Raw genomic sequence first — 19,785 nt, forward strand, 5'->3', positions numbered from 1 at the left:
ATTTATTTTTATATATGTGGTAAATCAGCAGTGCTCAACCTTCAGCCTTCAAGCCACATCCGACCCACAGAGCCATATCATCTGATCCTTTGGGTCTGGAAATTTGGCAGTGGGGGGAATGGAGGCAGCTTTAATTGCCTGCTGTCAGATTTCCAGATGATGTGGCCCTACATGCTAAATTAGGCCGGTGCACAGGGTTGCTCTCCAGCTGCATCTGGGGCTGTGGTGGCACACGGCCAGATCTCACCCACAGAACAGCCGTATGCCACTCATCTCGGCTGTGGGACCAGAAGACTGAGCACCACTGTGCTAAATGGAACTGGGTCTACTTAACCTAATGTCACTTAACCTGTTAACAAAGATGATTGATGGTGCTTGAGAAATGCTGTACATGTACAAAGTTACAGTAGCTTGAACACAGGCTTCTGTGAACACAACCAAGTCACTGTACCACTGTTTACACTGCTGTCTTATCAACTAGGATCCAATTCAGATTAATTTTCTTGATGTCCAAAACCACCCATGGGTCAAGACTTCCCAATAGTCACCTTTCCCTTCTCAGTTACGGCTTCCATCTGCAGGTATGTTTAGGGACCTACCTAATTCACGGCGGAAGTGGGCTGCTCTTGAATCTTGAAAGTTCCCCAGCATGCCACCCCACTCCCCCACCAGTTGGTGGAAAGGCCCTGCCACTTGGTCCTGATTGGCAGGGAGACTAACTGCAGTTTTAAACAGGGCACCATTTTTGCCTCCCAGCCTGGCAGCAACAAACAGCAGGACCATCAGGGCCTGTCAGCCAATCAGCTGAGGCATGTAGTAGAACCTGAAAAATTAAAGGAGCTGCTGTGCTGTCCACTTCTGCTGTGAATTCAGGAGATCCCTAGTTATGTTCTACTAGAAATGAAAAACTGTTGCAATAGAGGAAGCCCTTTGATTGTGAATGAGAATTTTCACAAATGCTAGACTCTAATAAATGGTAGATGCCAGGGAGTGTATTGAATAGGAGTTAGATCACTCTTTAGAGATACCTGGCCTGATGCTGTCCCTGCATAGCTTCCACTTTTGCCACTATCTAACAGGATAATGGGCTAGATCTAGATGGACCATTGGTCTAACCCAGTATGGCAGTTCTTACGTTCTTCTGATTTGGAATATAGAATTCCATCCTGCAAGGCATGAATACCATTATGGGCTTTGCAGTTTTAAGTACTGCATGCAAATCCATTTTTGAATGTAATGTTCTGAGGACAGCTCTCAAATATATCTGCAAACTAAGCCATTATTGTGTACAGAGAAGGAAAGAAACAGTGGTACAGTGACTTGGTTGTGTTCACAGAAGCCTGTATTTAGTATATGAGCTACCATACTGGACACAGTACTCCAGCTGAGGTCTCATCAGCACCGAGTAAAGGGGAAGTGTCCAGTTCTGGGCGCTGCACTTCAAAAAAGACGTGGAGAATCTTGAATGGGTCCAGAGAAGGGGCACAAGAAGATTTAAGGGCCTGGAGGACAGACTTTATGAGGAATGGCCAAGGGATCTGGGACTTCAGCCTGGGGAAGAGAAGACTGAGGGGAGACTTGGTGCCCATCGACAAGTATGTAATGGGTGAATATCGGGAGCTGGGAGAAAAACTGTTCACTGGGGCTCCCCAGGGGAGGACAAGGAGCAGTGGCCATAAACTGTTAGAGGATGGTTTCAGGTTGTATGGTAAGGGTGACCAGAATCTGGAGTAGACTTCCCAAGGAGGTGGTGCAGTGCCCAACCTTGGAAGTCTTCAAGAAGAGACTGGACAGACACCTTGCTGGGATCATTTGATTTCAGCAGTGTTCCTGCCCAGAGCCAGGGGGGTTGGACTGGATCTATCAAGGTCCTTTCCAGCCCTTAATTTCTATGATTCTATGAAAGGAGGGAGCACTTGGTTGATGTCCTTTTTTTGTTTACATGTTGCAGGGAGGAGGGCCATATTAGTAGCTACATAGATACTATCAGTGACCCATATAGTTGCTGTTTATTCAACCAAAAAGAGAATACGCATAAGCATTTAAGAAAATGACCAAAGCATAAAGAATCTATACAACTAAAATTTTTAACTGCTTAGTATGAAGTAGATAAGCAGTATTAGTTGTACAGGTTATTTATACTTCACAGGCAGTCTCTTTTGTCTTTTGTCAAGTAAGCTAGCTTCCAAATAAAAGCAAACGTTGGTTTCCTTGATGAAGGCTTTTGTGACCAAGTTCTGTTAGAAAAATATGACCATATTAAGTTAAAAAACTGAGCATAAACTTATTAAAAATGTTGCCTAACCAACAGCTTAAAACGTGCTTTACGCAGTAATTACTTCTTTATTAAATTTATACGCTGTCCTTCCCAAGAAAGGACTCGGGGTGACTCACAGTAGATCAAATAAAGTATAAAGGCAGATAAAATATTAAATAAATAAGATGCAAGCAGTAGCCCAACTGAACCTTGCTTGCTAAATAAATGCCTCCCCAAATAAATATAATATAAATGTAAGAAGTTAGTTTTTACATTAAGTGTCTATCTGAATCAGAGGTGCCTTTTTGGAGAGATTTCAAACTTGGTAACCGTCCAGAAATGCTGCAAAAGTCATTTTTATGAGAATTTTGCAAAAGTTTGCAAGTATAGAGGGACAGAGTTGGAAGGCTTTTTTCTCATTATTGTTTTGGACTGTTGGATAACAGAATTAATCAGACTAGTTAACTCAGCTTTAGGAGTATAGCTGATGATATTTATAGGTAACCTTGACTATATAACAATGTACTTATTCCAAGTAACCATAATTGTTGTATGCTTACTTAATAGGGTACCTACAGGTCTGTGAGGGCACCTCTTACACGTTGAATGAGCTTTAGTTAAAGTGCCCCTACCACCTTTTTAAAATGCAGGACACTGAATACATGAGACACTGCAGGTGTTTTAATTAGATTGGCTCTTGAGAGCCAATCTAATTAAAATGCCCTCCCCCTCCCTCCGCCCTGGAATCCTGGAGCACATGTATAGGTGCCCTGAATTGTCAAAGCTGTGTAATAAATATGTGTTTATATTATAAATACAATGAAGTTATACATATTCTGAATATAAAAGTGTGACATTTCTAAAAAGACCATTTCATAGCATTATCCTATTTGCTAGTAAAACAGGAAGTCCATAGTAAGATCCACCCATAATAATAACCACCAATTCACCAGCTACACCAAGTGGCTTCTCTTCTCCCTTTGGAAAATCCAGTCTTTCTAGAAGGCATAAAGGTTAATAAATCTAAATTCTGTCAACCAAAAGGGAGAACTGTCAAACTTGAGGGTGCCTCATGGATAATAACAGGAAGTTACAGCTCCACTATTGTAAATAAAAAGGTGTCTTGATAACAAAAAATGTTTTTAAGTTATCAATAGTGTGTGATAACTCTCAGAAATAGAGATCTACTTTAGTCCACAATATATGCTGCATAACTTTCTCTGTCATGAAATAGAAAATTAAGTAGATTCCATTTCTGTCATAGGGGCGGAGGAGACTTGCTCGTGATGCAACACCTGCTAAAAAAGAAACAGAAGATGATAAAACACAGGACAAATTAAAAGACAGTAACAAAGAAAATAAAGAGGTAGATGAAACACCTGACAATGCAGACAAGAAGGAAAATGAGACTCCATTAGGGAAAAAGAATACACCAAAGCAAAAAGAAAAGAAAATGAAAAAACAAGAGGAATCTGATAAAGAATCTGATGAAGAGGAGGAGATCAGGAGAGAAAGGTACATTATTAACGTATACCTACTGTTGAGACTGTGTCTGTGCAGTGCTGCAGCAACACTGTACATCTGAGCACAAGGAAGGTTTGGGACTGGTCTGATATCTGAACTCCAGAAATGTGAAAAATGTGGGCTTTGATTCACTCACAATTTGTCCCTTCCTGTGTAACAGCATCTCCCTGAGCCAGCAAGGGCTGCTGTACTGATAAAGGAGGTCATCCTTGAGAAATGGCAGGCAGTGTTATTCATAGAGCTCTTCTAGGGCAGGCAGCTTTCTTATTGTGGGGGCTGTCCAGGAGTTTTTCTGACGATTGCCCAGGTGATATGCTTAATTAGTATGCTTAATCAGTATGTCCCACGATGCTCAAGTTCTGCTGTCAGCTTAGCCTCACTTCTGGGACTGCTGTAAGCTAACAGTGCACCAGCCGTAAGTAGTAGGCACTATGCACTGTTGCACCATTCCTGTGGATGGACTTCAGCCACTGTGGGCTCAGTGTATACTGGCATTTCATTATAGTAATGTGCACATGTGCCAGCGAGGATAGGGATCTCACTGTGCTAAACATTGTATAAACATAGCGAGTGATGGTTTCTGCCCAAATATAGATATTTAGAAGGAGATGCTATGTACAGAATAGCCAGTAATGACTGGCAAATATACAATATTATTTGTATTAATATTTAAATGTATTATGGAGGACAGTGGGGAGGTGGGAAAGATTAATTAAGAACATGAGGAAAGAGATTGTGATGAATGAAAGAGAGAAGGATTGAACGAAGAGGACAAGAGAAAGAACATGGAAGGCACAAGGAGGAAGACTGACCACGAGAAAGGATAAGGGGATGGTGGAGCAAAGAGCCAGTCAGCGGGTAGAAAAATATTATCCTCAACCTAAACTGACAGGCAGAAATGTATTCAATCACTAGTCTACAAAAAGTTAGACAAGTGGAACAGGCCTTTTACTTCCCACCACACTAGGCCTGGCTGCCCTCTGACTGTGTCTTAATTGTTTAAGCTGGCTTTGCCACTTGGGATGTTGTTGTTCTTCTCTTCTAGTCCTTGTGGCTGGGGGAGCAGGGCCTACTTGGGGCACAAGTTGAGACTGAATCAAGCCTGATGTGTGTTGTTTGAAGCAACTGGAGAACGTGCTGGTTGCACCATCTCATTTTGATGCACTTGTGGCAAAAACAGTGACTTCAAGGAAGGCTGTGCCATGCAGTTAAAAGAAAGACCTTGCAGAATAACACTGAAAGCAAAAATTCCATTCAAACATAGATACAGTGTGGGTGTACAGCAGGCTGCATAGGTATGTTAAATATCTATGGTGTCTTAAGTCTTTTTTTTTCTTTTTTTTTTTTTAATGGTAGGTAAGTGCCTTGTCAGTCATCTTCCCTTTTTGTTTAATCTGTTCCCTCAGCAAGATCTTTCTTTCTTGACTATGCCTTAGAATTTATTTTCTGTTTAAAAGTGAAGTATGCTTTTTGGCTGTTTTATCTCTTTCTCTTGTTATCTCTGTGACTTAGTATCTCTTTATCTCTTGTTATTAGTTTAAAGTTTTGCTTCACTCAAAATCTAATTTTTGTTTTCTTTTTAAAAAAGAAAAAGGTGGGCAACCATGCAGGTAAGTAGATCAGATGAGATGAGGGTTATTAAAAAGACAATTTGGGTACACCTGCCCCTTATTTTAAACAGTAGATAAAATTATTAAAAGCTTCAGAGTTTTTTATTTCTTGTTAAAAGGCATTTCTTATCATCTTCAGTGACAATGCAAACTTAGCTCACCATCAGTGAGGTGGGTTCTATAAAGTAAACCAAAGAGGATGCAACATTTAAAATAACGTGTCCAAGCAACTATATTAGCACTTAAACTTACAATTGCCTCATCATCTTTTCCTGTTTTTGTTAGGCCTCAGAAGTGGGTAATATATTCCCACTGCCTTTCTTTCATCAGCATGTCCATTTCCAAAGGGTGACTTTTCAAACATTGAGATATATTTATGCATATTATGGTTCATATTAAAAATGTTTTATGAATAAATCCTGTGCATCATTTTAGCACTTATTTCCTTTCTCTTTGCATAAATCCTGTTTTCTGATTTGAAGAAACTGTATGTTCAAGTGGCTTTTTGTGTACTGCGCTTATGAACCAAGGATATCCCTACTCCTTCTTCCTCATTTAGAAAGGGACTATCTGTCTGCTTTTGAAATCATCAGTCTATGTTCCTAATCCATGGGTATTTTAAATATACATTGTTACAGAGAGGAAATTGAAAACAAAGGAGAATCAGAAGGGGAGGATGATGAGGAGGACACAGAGCCCTGTCTAACTGGAACCAAAGTGAAAGTGAAATATGGACGAGGAAAAACTCAGAAAATTTATGAAGCCAGTATTAAAAGCACCGAAGTTGATGATGGAGAAGTTTTATATTTAGTACACTACTATGGTTGGAATGTAAGGTAAGAATGGGAAATTATATCTAGATACTATAATCCAAATTTTCTTTAAAAATCTTAGTGGAAGATAAAGGGTAACAAATCACTGGGCACCACAGTAAATTGGTAATATGGAAGAGTCAGATCATGCTAATGCTTTTTCATGTGTGTAACTTTTCTCACATATGAATAGTCCTGTTTAAGCTACTGGAATTCCTCACATGCCTGTTTGCAGGTTTTTAGCCAATCTCTTCTTAAAACTATGTAGTTTTGTTAGTTTCAAATGGAGTACTTGTATCAGTAAATTGTAGTACGCCATAGGCAATGCATCAGCAGGGTATGTGGTGGCATGTGCCCCTTCCCCTCCCAACCCCAGATTTCTGCACCCACAGTAGGGCATGGGGCTGTAGCCTGGCTGGATTGGGACCAGACAGGAGCCGCCTGTGGCCCAGTGGGCGGGATCCAGCACAGCAGGGAGCACTGTGCGTGATGGCCACCAAAGTGAGGCACCCGCTGCCCACTTGGCACCTCGTGGTGCGGGGGGTGCAACTCCAAACCTCCATTGCTGGAAGCCCTGTGCCAGCCATGCCACCATAAGCTGCCAAGGTGAGGCGCCCTGGTGGCAGCAGTGCAGAGTTGCGCCCCCCTGCTGATGCCGGGTGGGCAGGAGACACTTCACCCTGCTGGCCATGGTGGCGCAGCACTCCCTGCGGTGGGTGCACCAAGCCTCCCCACTCTGCCCTCCTACACTAAGTTCTGCCCACTGGGCCACAGAGGCAGCTCCTGCTCAGTGCTGGTCTGGCCAGGCTGCAGCCCTGTCCCATGCCCCACTGTGGGCACAGAAATCTGAGAAGGCATGTACCCCCCCACATGTCATCTATGCCCCCCCACCCTCCCCTACACCTCACCTGTGCCTCTTCCCCCCATAGACTTACCTGCAGGGAGCTGCTGTCCACTACACTACCTGGCTGCATTGCTGGCTCTATGCATGTGTGTGTGCACATCCGCACATGGCCCCCTGCCTCTGATTGCACTCCCCCTGCTCCCCCAGGTTCAAGCAGGCCTTTGCAGGCTGGGTCTCTGCCAGCCTGAAAGAGAAACCCTGCGGTTTCCCAGGTTTTTTTCCTTTAAAGGGGAAAATCTGCATTTTTCCACAGGAAATGGAAAACCTGGATCACTGCTTATCAGGATAGATTATACTATTTTAAGCATAAACAACAGTTTATATATTAAACTTGGATGTTTAAATGAGCAAAGTTGTGCTGACACTTGAATATCGGCTATAATTAAAGATAATATTTGGTAAAGAAATTTATGAATAGGGGAAAAAGCTGAACTTTGTAAAGAGCTACTGGGATGGGGAAAGGTCCCCCAAATGATCCTGCTAGATTCTAGAAGAAATTCTTTATATTTAATAGAGGTTGTATTAATGGACCTTGTTACAAACAATGTAACTGCATGTACAATAAATGCCACATAACTTTAAAAAAAAATTAATTTCTTTGTGTATACAATTTGAAACTGCCATCTCCTTAAGTTCCTGAGGAATCTCTAAGTAGACTTCCATCACCTCCCTCCAACAAATATATATTTTTACATCACTTCTTTATAGCTTAGCAATGCAGGAAAATTTAATAGGTATAAATGTGCCATCTGTACCTTTCGAAAATATCTGTCAATATTTGTAATTGCCTTTTGCCAGAAGTTTTAAAGATTGCTGTTGCTGTTATTTTTACTAACAATAACAAAAATAAACTCCTGATTGTTGTATCATATTATAGTAAAACAGTTTTTAACTGCGATAGTAACAGTATGCTGTGTGTTTGCCTTTAGATATGATGAATGGGTGAAAGCTGATCGGATTATCTGGCCTTTGGACAAAGGAGGACCAAAGAGAAAACAAAAGAAAAAAGCAAAAGTAAGATTAGTTGATCAGTAAACTACATGTAATAATGCCTTCTGACCATGCCTACTCTTCATAACAATTTTATTTAGCTGCTCACTCCCTAATCAGCTATTTTTCATATGTAGCACAAGAGAGGTAATTCTGGCTCTGAGCACTGATGTATGTTCATAAAATGCCCTATTTTTGTTTTCAGAATAAAGACGACAGTGAAAAAGATGAAAAGAAGGATGAAGAGAAGCAGAAATCAAAACGTGGACGTCCCCCTCTGAAATCTACACTTCTATCAAATATGTCTTGCAACTTATCCAAAACACCTAATAGTGAAGGTAAAGCAGGAGCCAGAAGTGCAAGAAGTAATTTGTCAGTTTGTTCACCATTACCAAATGGAACAGAAGGTATATCTGCTGGGAACTTTCACAGTTGTTTAATTGACCATATATGGATGTTTGTGTAAGCACTAGCAAGGTAAATGTATGTCAGTTTGAAAACTTAAACATTTTGCTGTGCTGTAAAGCAGCAGTTTTAGTCCCATGCAGTCAGCCAGCTTACTAGCACAATATACCACTTCACGATTTTTGGTGCAATATTTATTCTATATAAATTAATTAATTTTGATTTTGATTTTAGCAACACCTCGCAGGCAAACGAGACGTAGCTCAGGAATGTTTGATTCTGATAGGGGATCAAACGGTGAGTGATCTCTGTCCTGTGTGTGCTTTTAGAACCTTTTTGAAATGAGGTTTAATTTTTTTTCCTGGTGAATTTTAATGCTGCTGGTAGAGCTGGAAAGCAAAGTCATCTGTTTACCACCTAAAGTGAAAAGTAATGGGCAACTGGTATGATCTTCCCAAGGGGGTGTCCAACTATTCAGTGGCTGGAGGCCACTCCCAGAGCAAGGCACAGGTTCCCCAGGCTGCACACAATTTGGATGCCCTCCTGCTGCACCATGTCTGGGCTCTCCTTCCCTACGCCCCCGCTGTGTACCCTGTACATGAGCTCTGCCCCCTCACCCTGTTCTATGGTGGGCAGAGGCAGGCAGCAAAAGCTAGAGGAGGAAGGGGGAGTCCAGGGACATCAGCTGCTGTTGCAGCTTCAGTGATGGGGGGAGTGGCAGCTAGGTGGGAGCCCAGGGGCTGCAACTTAATCCCTCATGGGCCACCAGTTGGACAACCCTGATGCACCTTGTGTTCCCTAATCGCTGTCCCTCGGTCCTGATTTTAAGAAGATAAGTTCCAGAGATAGGAAGTGAACTAGTGCTATGGTCATTCAGTCTTCAACCTCACTGCTGATGCCTCTAGCAAGGTAGTTAAGTACAGATGGTTGCAACTTTTTTTTGATGGTGTGAACCCAGGTCCTGAAGAAATTGAAGTGAAACAGTCAACTCCTTTCATACAGTTTCCAGCAACATAATAATCTGGCAGCATAATAGCGCGTGTTGTATATAAAGTGTCTTATTCATGCCAGTGGTTTAACAATGAAATGTCTGTATCCTGTTACTTGTTTTCTGAGCCATCTATTCTTTTTTGAGGTCAACTCAAAGGGAAGGAGATCTCTTACAACTGAAATCTTTGGATAGAGAACCTGTAAAAGCATCTTATCCTCCTGAAAGGTGTTGCTTTTGGGGGATATAGAAATAGCAGCGTAATGTTAACAAAATAAAAAAGAACTTGCTTTCTGTGGAATGGCTGATACCATGTATCCAGAGCGATTTAAAATGGCACTAATAAAAATGGTAGCAAAAGTAGGTCAAATACAATAGCAACTTTTTTATAGTTGAAGTTCATGCAAAACCGGAACTGTTGAGTATTTGTTTGGCTGAAATCGGAAATTGTGTTTTAACTGATGATCTTTTTTGGCGTTTTTACCTTTTTATGTTTGGCAGACTCTGACTCATCTGACAGTGAGGGAGATGAGAGTTCTGAAAAGACTCTGAATGAATTTTCTCCAGAAATTTCAGAACCGGAAAAAAATGAAAAACTAATTGATGAGAAACCTGATGAAGAAAACCCAAAGATTTCACATGCGTTGAAAGAAAACGACAGGACTCAAGTGCAGCCATTAGAAATTCTGAAACTGGAAGTTGAAGAAAGTGAGCAAATTGTTCAGATTTTTGGGAATAAAACTGAACAGGTGGAAGACATTAAAAAAGAGACTGAAAAATCACCTAAAGGGAAGGGGAGAAGGAGCAAGACAAAGGACCCTTCTTTAGAGAATGTAAAGATTCCAGGAAGCCAGGAAGAGGCAACAAATGAATCTGTCTTGGAAACTGAAAGATTAGATGTTTCTTCATTGGATACTAAAGAGTTTTCCACCACTACTGAAAATGAAATGGAACCTTGTATAAAGGATAAGAAATTTTTGAAAAGGAAAACAGAACAGTCATCTCCTGATAAAAGAGTACGACTGGAAAGTGAGATGGAAGTGTCAAACATCGCGACTGAGAAGACCAATGAATGTGTCGGGACAGCAGAATGTAAAGATTTAAATGCTGAAGAATCACTCAGAACTGAAAATGAGGAAATGCCATCGTTAGTGGCAGAATCAGACCAACGGGTTCAACAGCTAATGAATGAAAACTTTGAATGTCCATCTGAGGAAAGTGGGAATGTTCCATTAAAAGATGAGGATGACACCATGCCTCAAATTGGACCAGAAACTCTCCTGTGCCATGAAGTGGACTTGGATGATTTTGACGAGAAGGAAAAGAGCGTCGCTGAGGATGCAGTGTTGGAAAAGCCAGGTTCCATCACTCCACATTCAAACCCATCTGCCTTACCCTCTGCAGTCCAGCCAAACTTCTCAGTGGCCTCACCCCTTGCCCTTAGTCAGGATGAATCACGCAGTATAAAGAGTGAAAGTGATATAACGATTGAGGTGGACAGTGTGGCAGAAGAATCTCAAGAAGGTCTCTGTGAAAGTGAGTCTGCTAATGGATTTGAAGCCAGTACGACTTCAAGCATTTGTAGTCTAGCAGTACAAGAAAGGGACACTGGAGAGAAGGGTAAGTCTCTGCTAAGTCTCCCTTTTTTGACAGATCCTGAAACCACCCCTGTCTGTTTTTCCTTAGGGTGGTTGGTGTACAATCAAAAGGCTATTACATTAGCAGTTAGTTGTCTTTAAAGATAATTTTGATTCAAACCTATATGTTAGACCTTGCATATATTAGAGTGTGTTCTTCTGTCCTACAGGTCAAAAAAGGCCAAGTGATGGCAATAGTGGGACACTGGCAAAGAAACAAAAGCGTACTCCAAAGCGAACAAGTGCTGTAGCCAAAAATGAAAAGAATGGAACAGGTAGGTTCAGCAGGGGATGCTTGTACATGGCATGTGTATAGAAAAAAACTACCGCCCTGGGATGTAGACCACCATTTTTCATAGATAGGAATTTCCTTGTCAGGCCTTTCCATTAGTATTAATGGATCTAGAACCATGATTGAAATGGGTATATTAGCTATGCGATAAGCTGGTGGTTCCATGACTATCATCATTTTTTTTTAAAAATCAGTTAGTGGTTTTTCAAAGTAACTGAATGTAAGAGCACATCAACTATTTACCTTTCTTCTGGTCATTTTCTTCCTTTTCTTTGCTGAATAGAATCGCTTTCTTGAAAATGTGGGTCAAGTGCTTTTCACGCAAGAATAAAGGTTAATTTTAATGTACAAGAAAAATATTTTTGAATTAATTTAGATAAGCGTCATACTTCTAGGAAGAAAATATTCATGTTCACACTTTGATTGGATACATAACTTTTTTTTTTAATTTGCTGAAACCTGAATTTACTCTCACAGCTCATTAGCGATAACATTGACCAAAGCTAAAAGAATGTAATTCAATCAGTCACCACAGTCGGTGGCAAATAATAGCATTTTTCAGATTTAAATGTTACATACTGGAAATATTTGGATTCCTACAGTAACTGAAAAAAATTAATGGGTTGTTAAAGTTATACCTTCATTATTGTATGCAGAGTGAGGAGATTAATATTTCTATGGGCACTGTAACTTAAAATGTTTGGAAACTTGTGCATCTTGAATGTGCAACTGCTCTATGTTACTATTGTCAAAAGTTAAATATTGCAGGGGGGAGGGGTGTTAAAAAGATCCAGTAACTGTGGACTGAAACAAAAATTAGATTAAATGTTTATTTTTAATGCAAGAGTGTCAACTTAGATTTAAAAAAATACAATACTTGGATTGCTGATAATTTGATAACATTTGGAATACAGGTTGTAGCCATATTGGTCTACAGGCAAAAGGAATCAGAACTCGTGGTAGAAGCAATATCTTTTATTAGACCAACTATGCCTGAAGAAGAGTGCGTGTACGTGAAAGCTTGCAAATAAAGGGATTTTTTTTGCAAATATTTAGTTGATCTAATAAAAGATCTTACCTCCACCTTGAGTTTTGATAACATTTGGAATGCACCCGGGAAGCAGGTTCTTTTGAGTAAAGAAGTGCAGTTTTTTGTTAGTCACTTTTTCAACTATAACTACAGTTTTGGGGGACAGAAATTGTAGTCTTTAAAGAGTACCAAAGTACTGGTTCTTCTAATCCAAATTAATTTCTCATAGGACAAAGTAGTGATAGTGAAGATCTTCCAGTCCTGGACAGTTCAAGTAAATGTACTCCAGTTAAACACGTTAATATGTCAAAACCACAGAAGCTTGCTCGATCCCCAGCAAGAGTGATATCCCCTCATATCAAAGATGGAGAAAAGGATAAACACAGAGAGAAACATCATCAGCAGAATGCTTCTCCCAGAGTGTATAAATGGAGTTTTCACCTCAGTAAGAATTTTTTTAAGTTCTTAAATATTTAAGTAATATATATATTGGTCCAAGGTCCAAGGCTTATTTTCTAGAACAATTCCAAGTAAGCACTGTAAAATGACAGAACAGGGAGCAATGGTCTCAATTTGCAGCAAGGGAGGTTTAAACTGGATATTAGGAAAAACATTCTCACTAAAAGGGTGGTGAAGCACTGGAACGGGTCACCTAGAGGGGTGGTGGAATCTCCATCTTTGGAGGTTGTTAAGGCTCAGCTTGACAAAGCCCCGGCTACAGTGATCTAGTTGGGGCTGGTCCTGCTTTGAGACTAGATGTGACCTCCTGAGGTCCCTTCCAACTCATTTTCTATGATTCTATGAACAGTATTGTAAAACTATACTGACTGGTATTTCTGTGCCTTACAGTTCACACACAACAATCCTTGTAAAAATTGCTGTTTAAGTTTTCATTTTCTCTATTCCTGCCCTTACCCCGCAGTTTCATTTTCTTTGTCGTTATTTCAGGATCATGAAGCTGACATGTTATAAATTTGAATGTAGCCTAGAGTTATCCCAATTTTCAGATGGCATAAAAAGTCATTAATTGGTAATTCAAGAAGTACTGAGTTGTCAGCTGCTAAAATTCAAGTTGCAAATGAAGTGTGAGATGGCAAAAGAATTTTGGTTTTTGGGTTTTTTTGCCTATGGTCCAAAATAGTGTAACCTTAAACTGTGGCAAACTAAGACATCTTCAGGACGAGTAGTATTTTTACTCTTAGGCAGTACTAATGATTAATCATTAGGCAGAGGGGAGAGGAATGTCAACCTTTACAAGCATGATGGAAATGTATAGCCTTCTGTTCATGGGGAGCACAGTTCTTTTTAGTCTCTGTCCCTAGAATTTCAGCACCCTGGATTAAATGGAATTAATCAGACATTTTGTGTTTTGAAGGAAATATATAAAGGCTTTGGCAGCTTATCTTGGATGTAACCTTATTTAGTAGTAATGTTGGTGTGTATGATATCGTCTATGAATTACAGTTACCTTTTTAACAAAAATTGAGTGAAATTATTTTTTCCCTCTTAAAGATGAATTGGACAACATGAACAGCACTGAGAGAATCTCTTTTCTGCAAGAAAAATTACAGGAAATACGAAAATACTACATGTCTTTGAAGTCAGAAGTAGCAACCATAGACAGGAGAAGGAAACGATTAAAAAAGAAAGATAGAGAAGGTATCTTTAAAATTTACCTTTACTGTATAAGCCCTCTATCATAAGAAGCCTTTTGTGAAAATATAAAAAAACCTCAAACTTGATGTTGTTCTCAGAAAAATTACTACAGAAAATACAATTCACCCAATTCTTGCTTTGTATCCGCATAAGACAAAAGTAAAATTTATGTCTTGACTTTGCTTCACAAACTTACAGTAAAGAAAGAAGGAAAAATCTTACATATTTTAAAACCACCCTTATTGTAGCATCTAATGAAGCAGGTTGTTTCCCAAGAAAGCCTCTCTGAACCAGTTAGCTTAGGGCCACATTGTCTGGCCCCAGGGCACCCCGTGGCAGAAATTTGGCACCAGGGGTGCAGGAATTAATGCTCCCACCACTCCCACTGCCAAATATCCATACCTGTGGGGAGACCATGGAGCTCAATGATACGGCTCCATGTACTGGGTCTGGACCATGGACTAGATGTTTAGCACCTCTGAATTGGTTGTAAGGGCGTGACGGACATTACACGTATAGTGCAGTATTAATGCAAAGGTCACACATTTAATGATAGCATGCCAGATGCTAAAGCAATTATCCCATGATAAAAATGGCAAATTCACTGCAAAAAGTCAAACCTGCCTTAAAAGTTACTTGTTGAAACTGGAAGTTTTCTAGCATGTAAGTATCCCATGTTAATTTTAACATCTGGCATGTTACCTAGACCAGTGGTTCTCAACCTTTTTCCTACTAAGACCCATTTGCGAAGACGCATGATCTATCCCAACCCACAACCCCCTGACCTCTTTTCCCCCCTCCCCCAGCCATGCTGGTGTCCCTCACTCCTGACCCACAGCCCCCTGCCTGCCCAGCCCTGCTAGGGGGCCCCCCAGCTGCCCTCATCCCACATGGGCTGGAGTACAGCAGCTGTGGTGACTCTGGCTTATGCAAGTGACAGCTGAGTGAGTCCGGCCCTGGCACAGGTTGAAGGGAGGAGGCAGAGGGGCCTGTGGCACCCCCCTTGCCCTAGGCTGGGGCTGCTGTATGACACCAGGCACCTTGGTCATGGCCCTTCCCACCCCCCGAGCAGCATCTCCTGGCCACCCCACTTCCACGAGCATGGGCACTGACTCCCAGTGCTGCCAGCCCAGCCACAGAGCTCTAACCTACCCCCTTCCCCTGCTGGAAGAGGCAGATGCCTTCCTGCTGCCCCTCTGCCCTGCTGTAACTCACAACCCTTTAAAATATTCTTGTGACATTTTTGGGTTGCAACCCATGGGTTGAGAAATGCTGACCTAGACCCTCTACTGTCCCGCAGTGCTCTGCTCTCCCCACCGCTCCTCTGCGGCAGAGAGAGGGATGAGGAGCGTAGTGGGCAATGGGCCATGGTGGTGGCAGGGGCTGACCAGGGGCAACTCTTCCCAATCAGCCCTTTCAGCCTGCCAGGCATCTTGCAAGCAGCCCTGGGCCTGACTGCCTGCGGTCATAAATTTACCGTCATGTAACCACAGGACAGGGGAGCTGCTCCCTGGTCCCAGTTGTCTGTCGGCCCTTGAAAGTCCTGGGGACAGTGTGAGCTAAGGAGCACCCATTGCCCCTAGCTGAAGAGCATGCCTTTATTGCACTCCAGCCAGGCAGCTTGGGATCTGTGGTCACCCATAGATTTGTTTTTTGTAGTGCTACGCATTTTGGCTTGAGGTGCTACTACTGTGCCCTACCTTCTGCCTGGCTTTGCAGGAACATGTCTAACCACCTCTCCCCCCTTTAAAAACATGGACTTCAAAATGTACTGTAAATCTGGGTTTCTGCAATTAGCATAACAAAATCTAGTTCTTTTAAGATTTCAGAAATACAGAAATGGTGATATTGGTTGTCCAGTTCACATGAACCTGCGAATTAAAAAAAATAATTTTAGACCAGTTTCATAAAACTTTTTTTTTTTTCTAATAAATATTGTTATCTTGAATTCAGTACTAGTTGCTCTGATACCATGGCGATGAGTTCAGTAAAATCATACTGAAACATGAGAACTTCCTAATGGCTGCATAAGCAATCCATCTGGATTTTCCTAGTAGGATTGAAAAGTATTCTGTTAGCACTTCCTTCCTTCCATGCTTTTTTTAAGTAAAATAAATAAAGTAATAAATTCTCATTGAAAAAAAGAGACTAAGAGCATTACTTTGAAGAATAATGCCCTACGGTCTGATATAAGATGTTGTGCCTGACTTTCTCCACGTGACTGAAATGATGTGCTTTACTTAACACCTCATAAACTGTTTTATGTTGATACACATTTAAAATCAGAGCAGCCCTAAGTAGCCCCCAACGTAAAGTGTCATTGATAGTCTGTTCCTAACATCCTACTTTAAATATTTCCAGTGTCTCATACAGGAGCATCCATGTCTTCTGCTTCATCAGACACTGGAATGAGTCCATCATCATCCTCTCCTCCACAGAATGTGCTTGCTGTAGAATGCAGGTGATACACATTTCTCTGCCTTGCCAGCAGCTTGCTGCCATGGACATAAATACTGAAGTCCTGAAATACATCCACAGAAAGCACTCAACTGGTTTGACATTGCCAAGTATATTCTGTACACTCTTCCACTGCTGGACTGTATGTTTGGTTTTTTTCCCCTCCCCTCTTTTTTATTTTTAATTTTACTGTTCGGAGAAATTAAGCTCATTGGTAACCGAAGGTTTGTAGGCACAATCTGACATGTATGTCATTGTGTATATTTGTTTTTTGTCAGCACAGAGAAAGGGCACTTACCAAATTTGAAAAGATATGTCCAGTGAAGCCTTCAGGTGTTCTAGGGAAATTGTAGAAAAGCAAGTGCACCCAACAGACATCAAAATATTATCAAAAAGAATCGAGTAACTGCTGCACTTTCCTCGAACTGTATGTTAACCCTTGGTGAGTAGTTCCTCTTTGTGGAAGCACTTGCTATACAGAACTGCCAAAGTATATGTTCAGCAATGTGCCCAGTTTTAAAGGTGTATATGGGACAAAATAAATTGTGAAAGGAAGTGTAGTTTACTGAAAACTACAGTTGTAATAAGTCTTCCACTTTTTATAGGATTTTTGAGCACACAATTATGCAAATATTTTAATGTTTATTAATGTTTACAGTGGAATTGTGAATAGGTTTTCAGTGGACTATCTTATTCCTTGACAAAAATATTTTGTCTTTTTTCTATGTAATTTCAGAGTTTTTATTTTGTTACAAAAAGACAAAAAATGAAATATATAACAACAATGAAGTTATTTAACAAGATTTCTAAAGCTGAAATTTTTTTGTGTAAAATAAGGTATCCTACAACTTGTTAAATATATTTATTCAGACATTGGATGTTGTATTTTTATGTATTTTTTAAAATATTAATAAAATTGGAAAAAAAAATCTAGGTTAGTTCACTCTTTCGATAAAACATTACCTACCAGTTGTAGCTCTTACAGGAGGTTTATCCAGTAGCCATGCCTGTATGTAAAGTGGGTCTGTCCATACTTATTTTCCACAGTGTAGAACTGTAATCAGGCATTGGATTAAATTATGACCTTATTTGGAAACTTTGGCAGTCCTAGTACTTATTGTTTTGAGGAACAAATTCTATTGGGTTGCCCTTAAGATGCTTTGTCACAGTTTGTTTGCTATACTGCCGAATGAATTTATATCTCCCAGAGCTGAGATGCAACAATAAAGTAAAGCAACTGTGTATGCTTTGTCTGTGGATTGTCCCACAGACAGATACAGTTTGTAAATAACTCTTCCAAAACCATGTATTTAAAACAGTTTGCATATACATTATGTATAAAGTGATTTTTTTATCAATTTTTTAATTCATGTTTGTACATTGAAAAGGGTTTTAACCCTCTTTTTCTGTGTTTAATATGCTGTAGAGTAATAACATAGATGCTCTAGACTGTATATCAGGATATTATGGTTCACACAGCAGAAGGTCGGAGCAAAACACTAGTGATGAGGTAGCATTACTAAAATGGATGTTTCTTGAAATTTCATTTACCACATTTGTCAACTTGTGATTCCAATTCCTTCCATTTTCTCAGAGAATTAAAGAAAAAGTACTCTTGTAAATGCACTTTTTCTGTCTTTTCTTAAGCAAAGCAGAACTATTTCAATGTAAGATAAATATGAAGCTCATTAGAGAGCATCAATAAAGGCCATGTTTTAAACATAGGCTTTATATTTTATTTTTTATTTAAATAATTGTTCTTGTAAATCTACTGACTAAACAATAGGAAACTCAAACTTGATAAAGTGTTGTAAAGACTTTTCAGAGCTACATTTTACTGTTAATTTTATATTAGCTATGAAAAATAATAAAAATACTTATTTTATAAGGAAAATAACATGGGTCACATTTTCTCAAATTATCTTCCATGCTTAATATTTGCAGAAGTTAATTATTGATGTTGAGTGTAATTGAATTAATTCCTGTATTGTTCTTGGATTAATTTACATCTTGTGCAAATATTTAGCCTGTGCCTAAATACTAGCCATATTTATAATGAAAAACTGGAAACAATTTGGCCTAAATCACTATTTTAAATATTAGAAATTATGGATTATTCTTCAGCATTCTATACTACAGTATAATTTCAAAATGGAGAAAGTTGACTGCCTCTACTTAACTTTTATGATTGTTTAAAATATAGCAAAGTGGGTAAAACAACTGTTTAATGTCCGAATATGAATTAGGAATGTTTGTTTTGCAGACGAAAATTCACTGAAGGAAAGAAGGCTTCTTTTTCCTTCTACTTTCCACAGGTGCTTTTCTAGATTATCCACTTGTGTATATCAGTTGGGCAGAGTATTCAAATACCAATTTTAATAGGTACTTAAAGCATTTTCTCCTATATTATGTCATTTACAGTATTGTAAAATGAGATGAGTTAAATGTTCAATAGGGAACAATCACTTGCTGGGAAATAAGATGTATAAGGTGACCTAAAAGCTAAAACTGAACGAGCTTCAGTTCTAGCTTCTGCTACATTTCCTTTCTCTCCCCCCTCTGAAACAAATCCATATCTTTATTGTCTTAAAAAAAGATTATATTATGTATTACAAGCAGATATATTTATAACAGATTAGCTAATGGTTTACTGCTGGCTATGCTATAGAGGGTCTTTTGGTGGAGTGTATTTCCTCCTAGTCATCCCTGTGTTTTATCCTCAGGCTTTATTTATAGGATGTGCCAGGAGAAATGAGTATAAGAAACACTGAGTTGACTCAGTTGTGCACCTCTAACATCCCTTATGTAGCTGAGCTACCAACAAGTCACTGAAGAATCTGAGGATGTGCTGTGACATGGCACTAGGAGTGCAAGATTGTGTCAGTGCAAATCAGGAAGAATGAGAATCTTGAACTGGAAGTGGCTGTAGAGTATTTGTTTTCTTGTTGTGCCTTGGAAGCACATGGTTCCTGTCTTCCTCAGTGCTCAGTCCCATGAATATAGTAAAAACCTCTTTAAAAACTTTACTTCATGCAGGGAAAGATGGCATCCTTCTAATTTTGTTTATATAAACAGCCACTTTGTGTACTAGCTGTGAAAGCTGTTGTTAGAAGTGTAAGTTTATAAATACCCAATTACACCACCTTTTTTTTTTAATTTCCCTTCCAGGCACCAGTTTGCTCAAGATAGCAACCATTCAGTTCAGATAGGCAAGAGAAAAAAA

General features: G+C 39.8%; 1 protein-coding gene across 4 annotated transcripts in view; it reads left to right on the forward strand.

Annotated features, from left to right (window-relative positions):
• ARID4A (AT-rich interaction domain 4A) overlaps positions 1 to 18,287 on the forward strand; it is a 62,136-nt gene extending 43,849 nt beyond the window's left edge. The window contains exons 15-24 of one of the 4 annotated variants that reach the window (XM_019550893.1): positions 3,522 to 3,772; positions 6,030 to 6,227; positions 8,037 to 8,121; positions 8,303 to 8,504; positions 8,737 to 8,799; positions 9,992 to 11,110; positions 11,298 to 11,402; positions 12,679 to 12,894; positions 13,962 to 14,108; positions 16,467 to 18,287. In XM_019550893.1, coding sequence (XP_019406438.1) covers positions 3,522 to 3,772; positions 6,030 to 6,227; positions 8,037 to 8,121; positions 8,303 to 8,504; positions 8,737 to 8,799; positions 9,992 to 11,110; positions 11,298 to 11,402; positions 12,679 to 12,894; positions 13,962 to 14,108; positions 16,467 to 16,570 — 2,490 coding nt within the window. In that variant the 3' untranslated portion in view covers positions 16,571 to 18,287. The remainder of the gene's footprint in view (positions 1 to 3,521; positions 3,773 to 6,029; positions 6,228 to 8,036; positions 8,122 to 8,302; positions 8,505 to 8,736; positions 8,800 to 9,991; positions 11,111 to 11,297; positions 11,403 to 12,678; positions 12,895 to 13,961; positions 14,109 to 16,466) is intronic. The other 3 variants (XM_019550896.1, XM_019550894.1, XM_019550897.1) reach the window with 3 other exon arrangements.
• The last annotated feature ends 1,498 nt before the right edge of the window (positions 18,288 to 19,785 follow it).

Source organism: Crocodylus porosus, unplaced genomic scaffold, assembly GCF_001723895.1.
Source record: "Crocodylus porosus isolate Cpor-Errol unplaced genomic scaffold, CroPor_comp1, whole genome shotgun sequence".
NCBI lineage: Eukaryota > Metazoa > Chordata > Crocodylia > Crocodylidae > Crocodylus > Crocodylus porosus.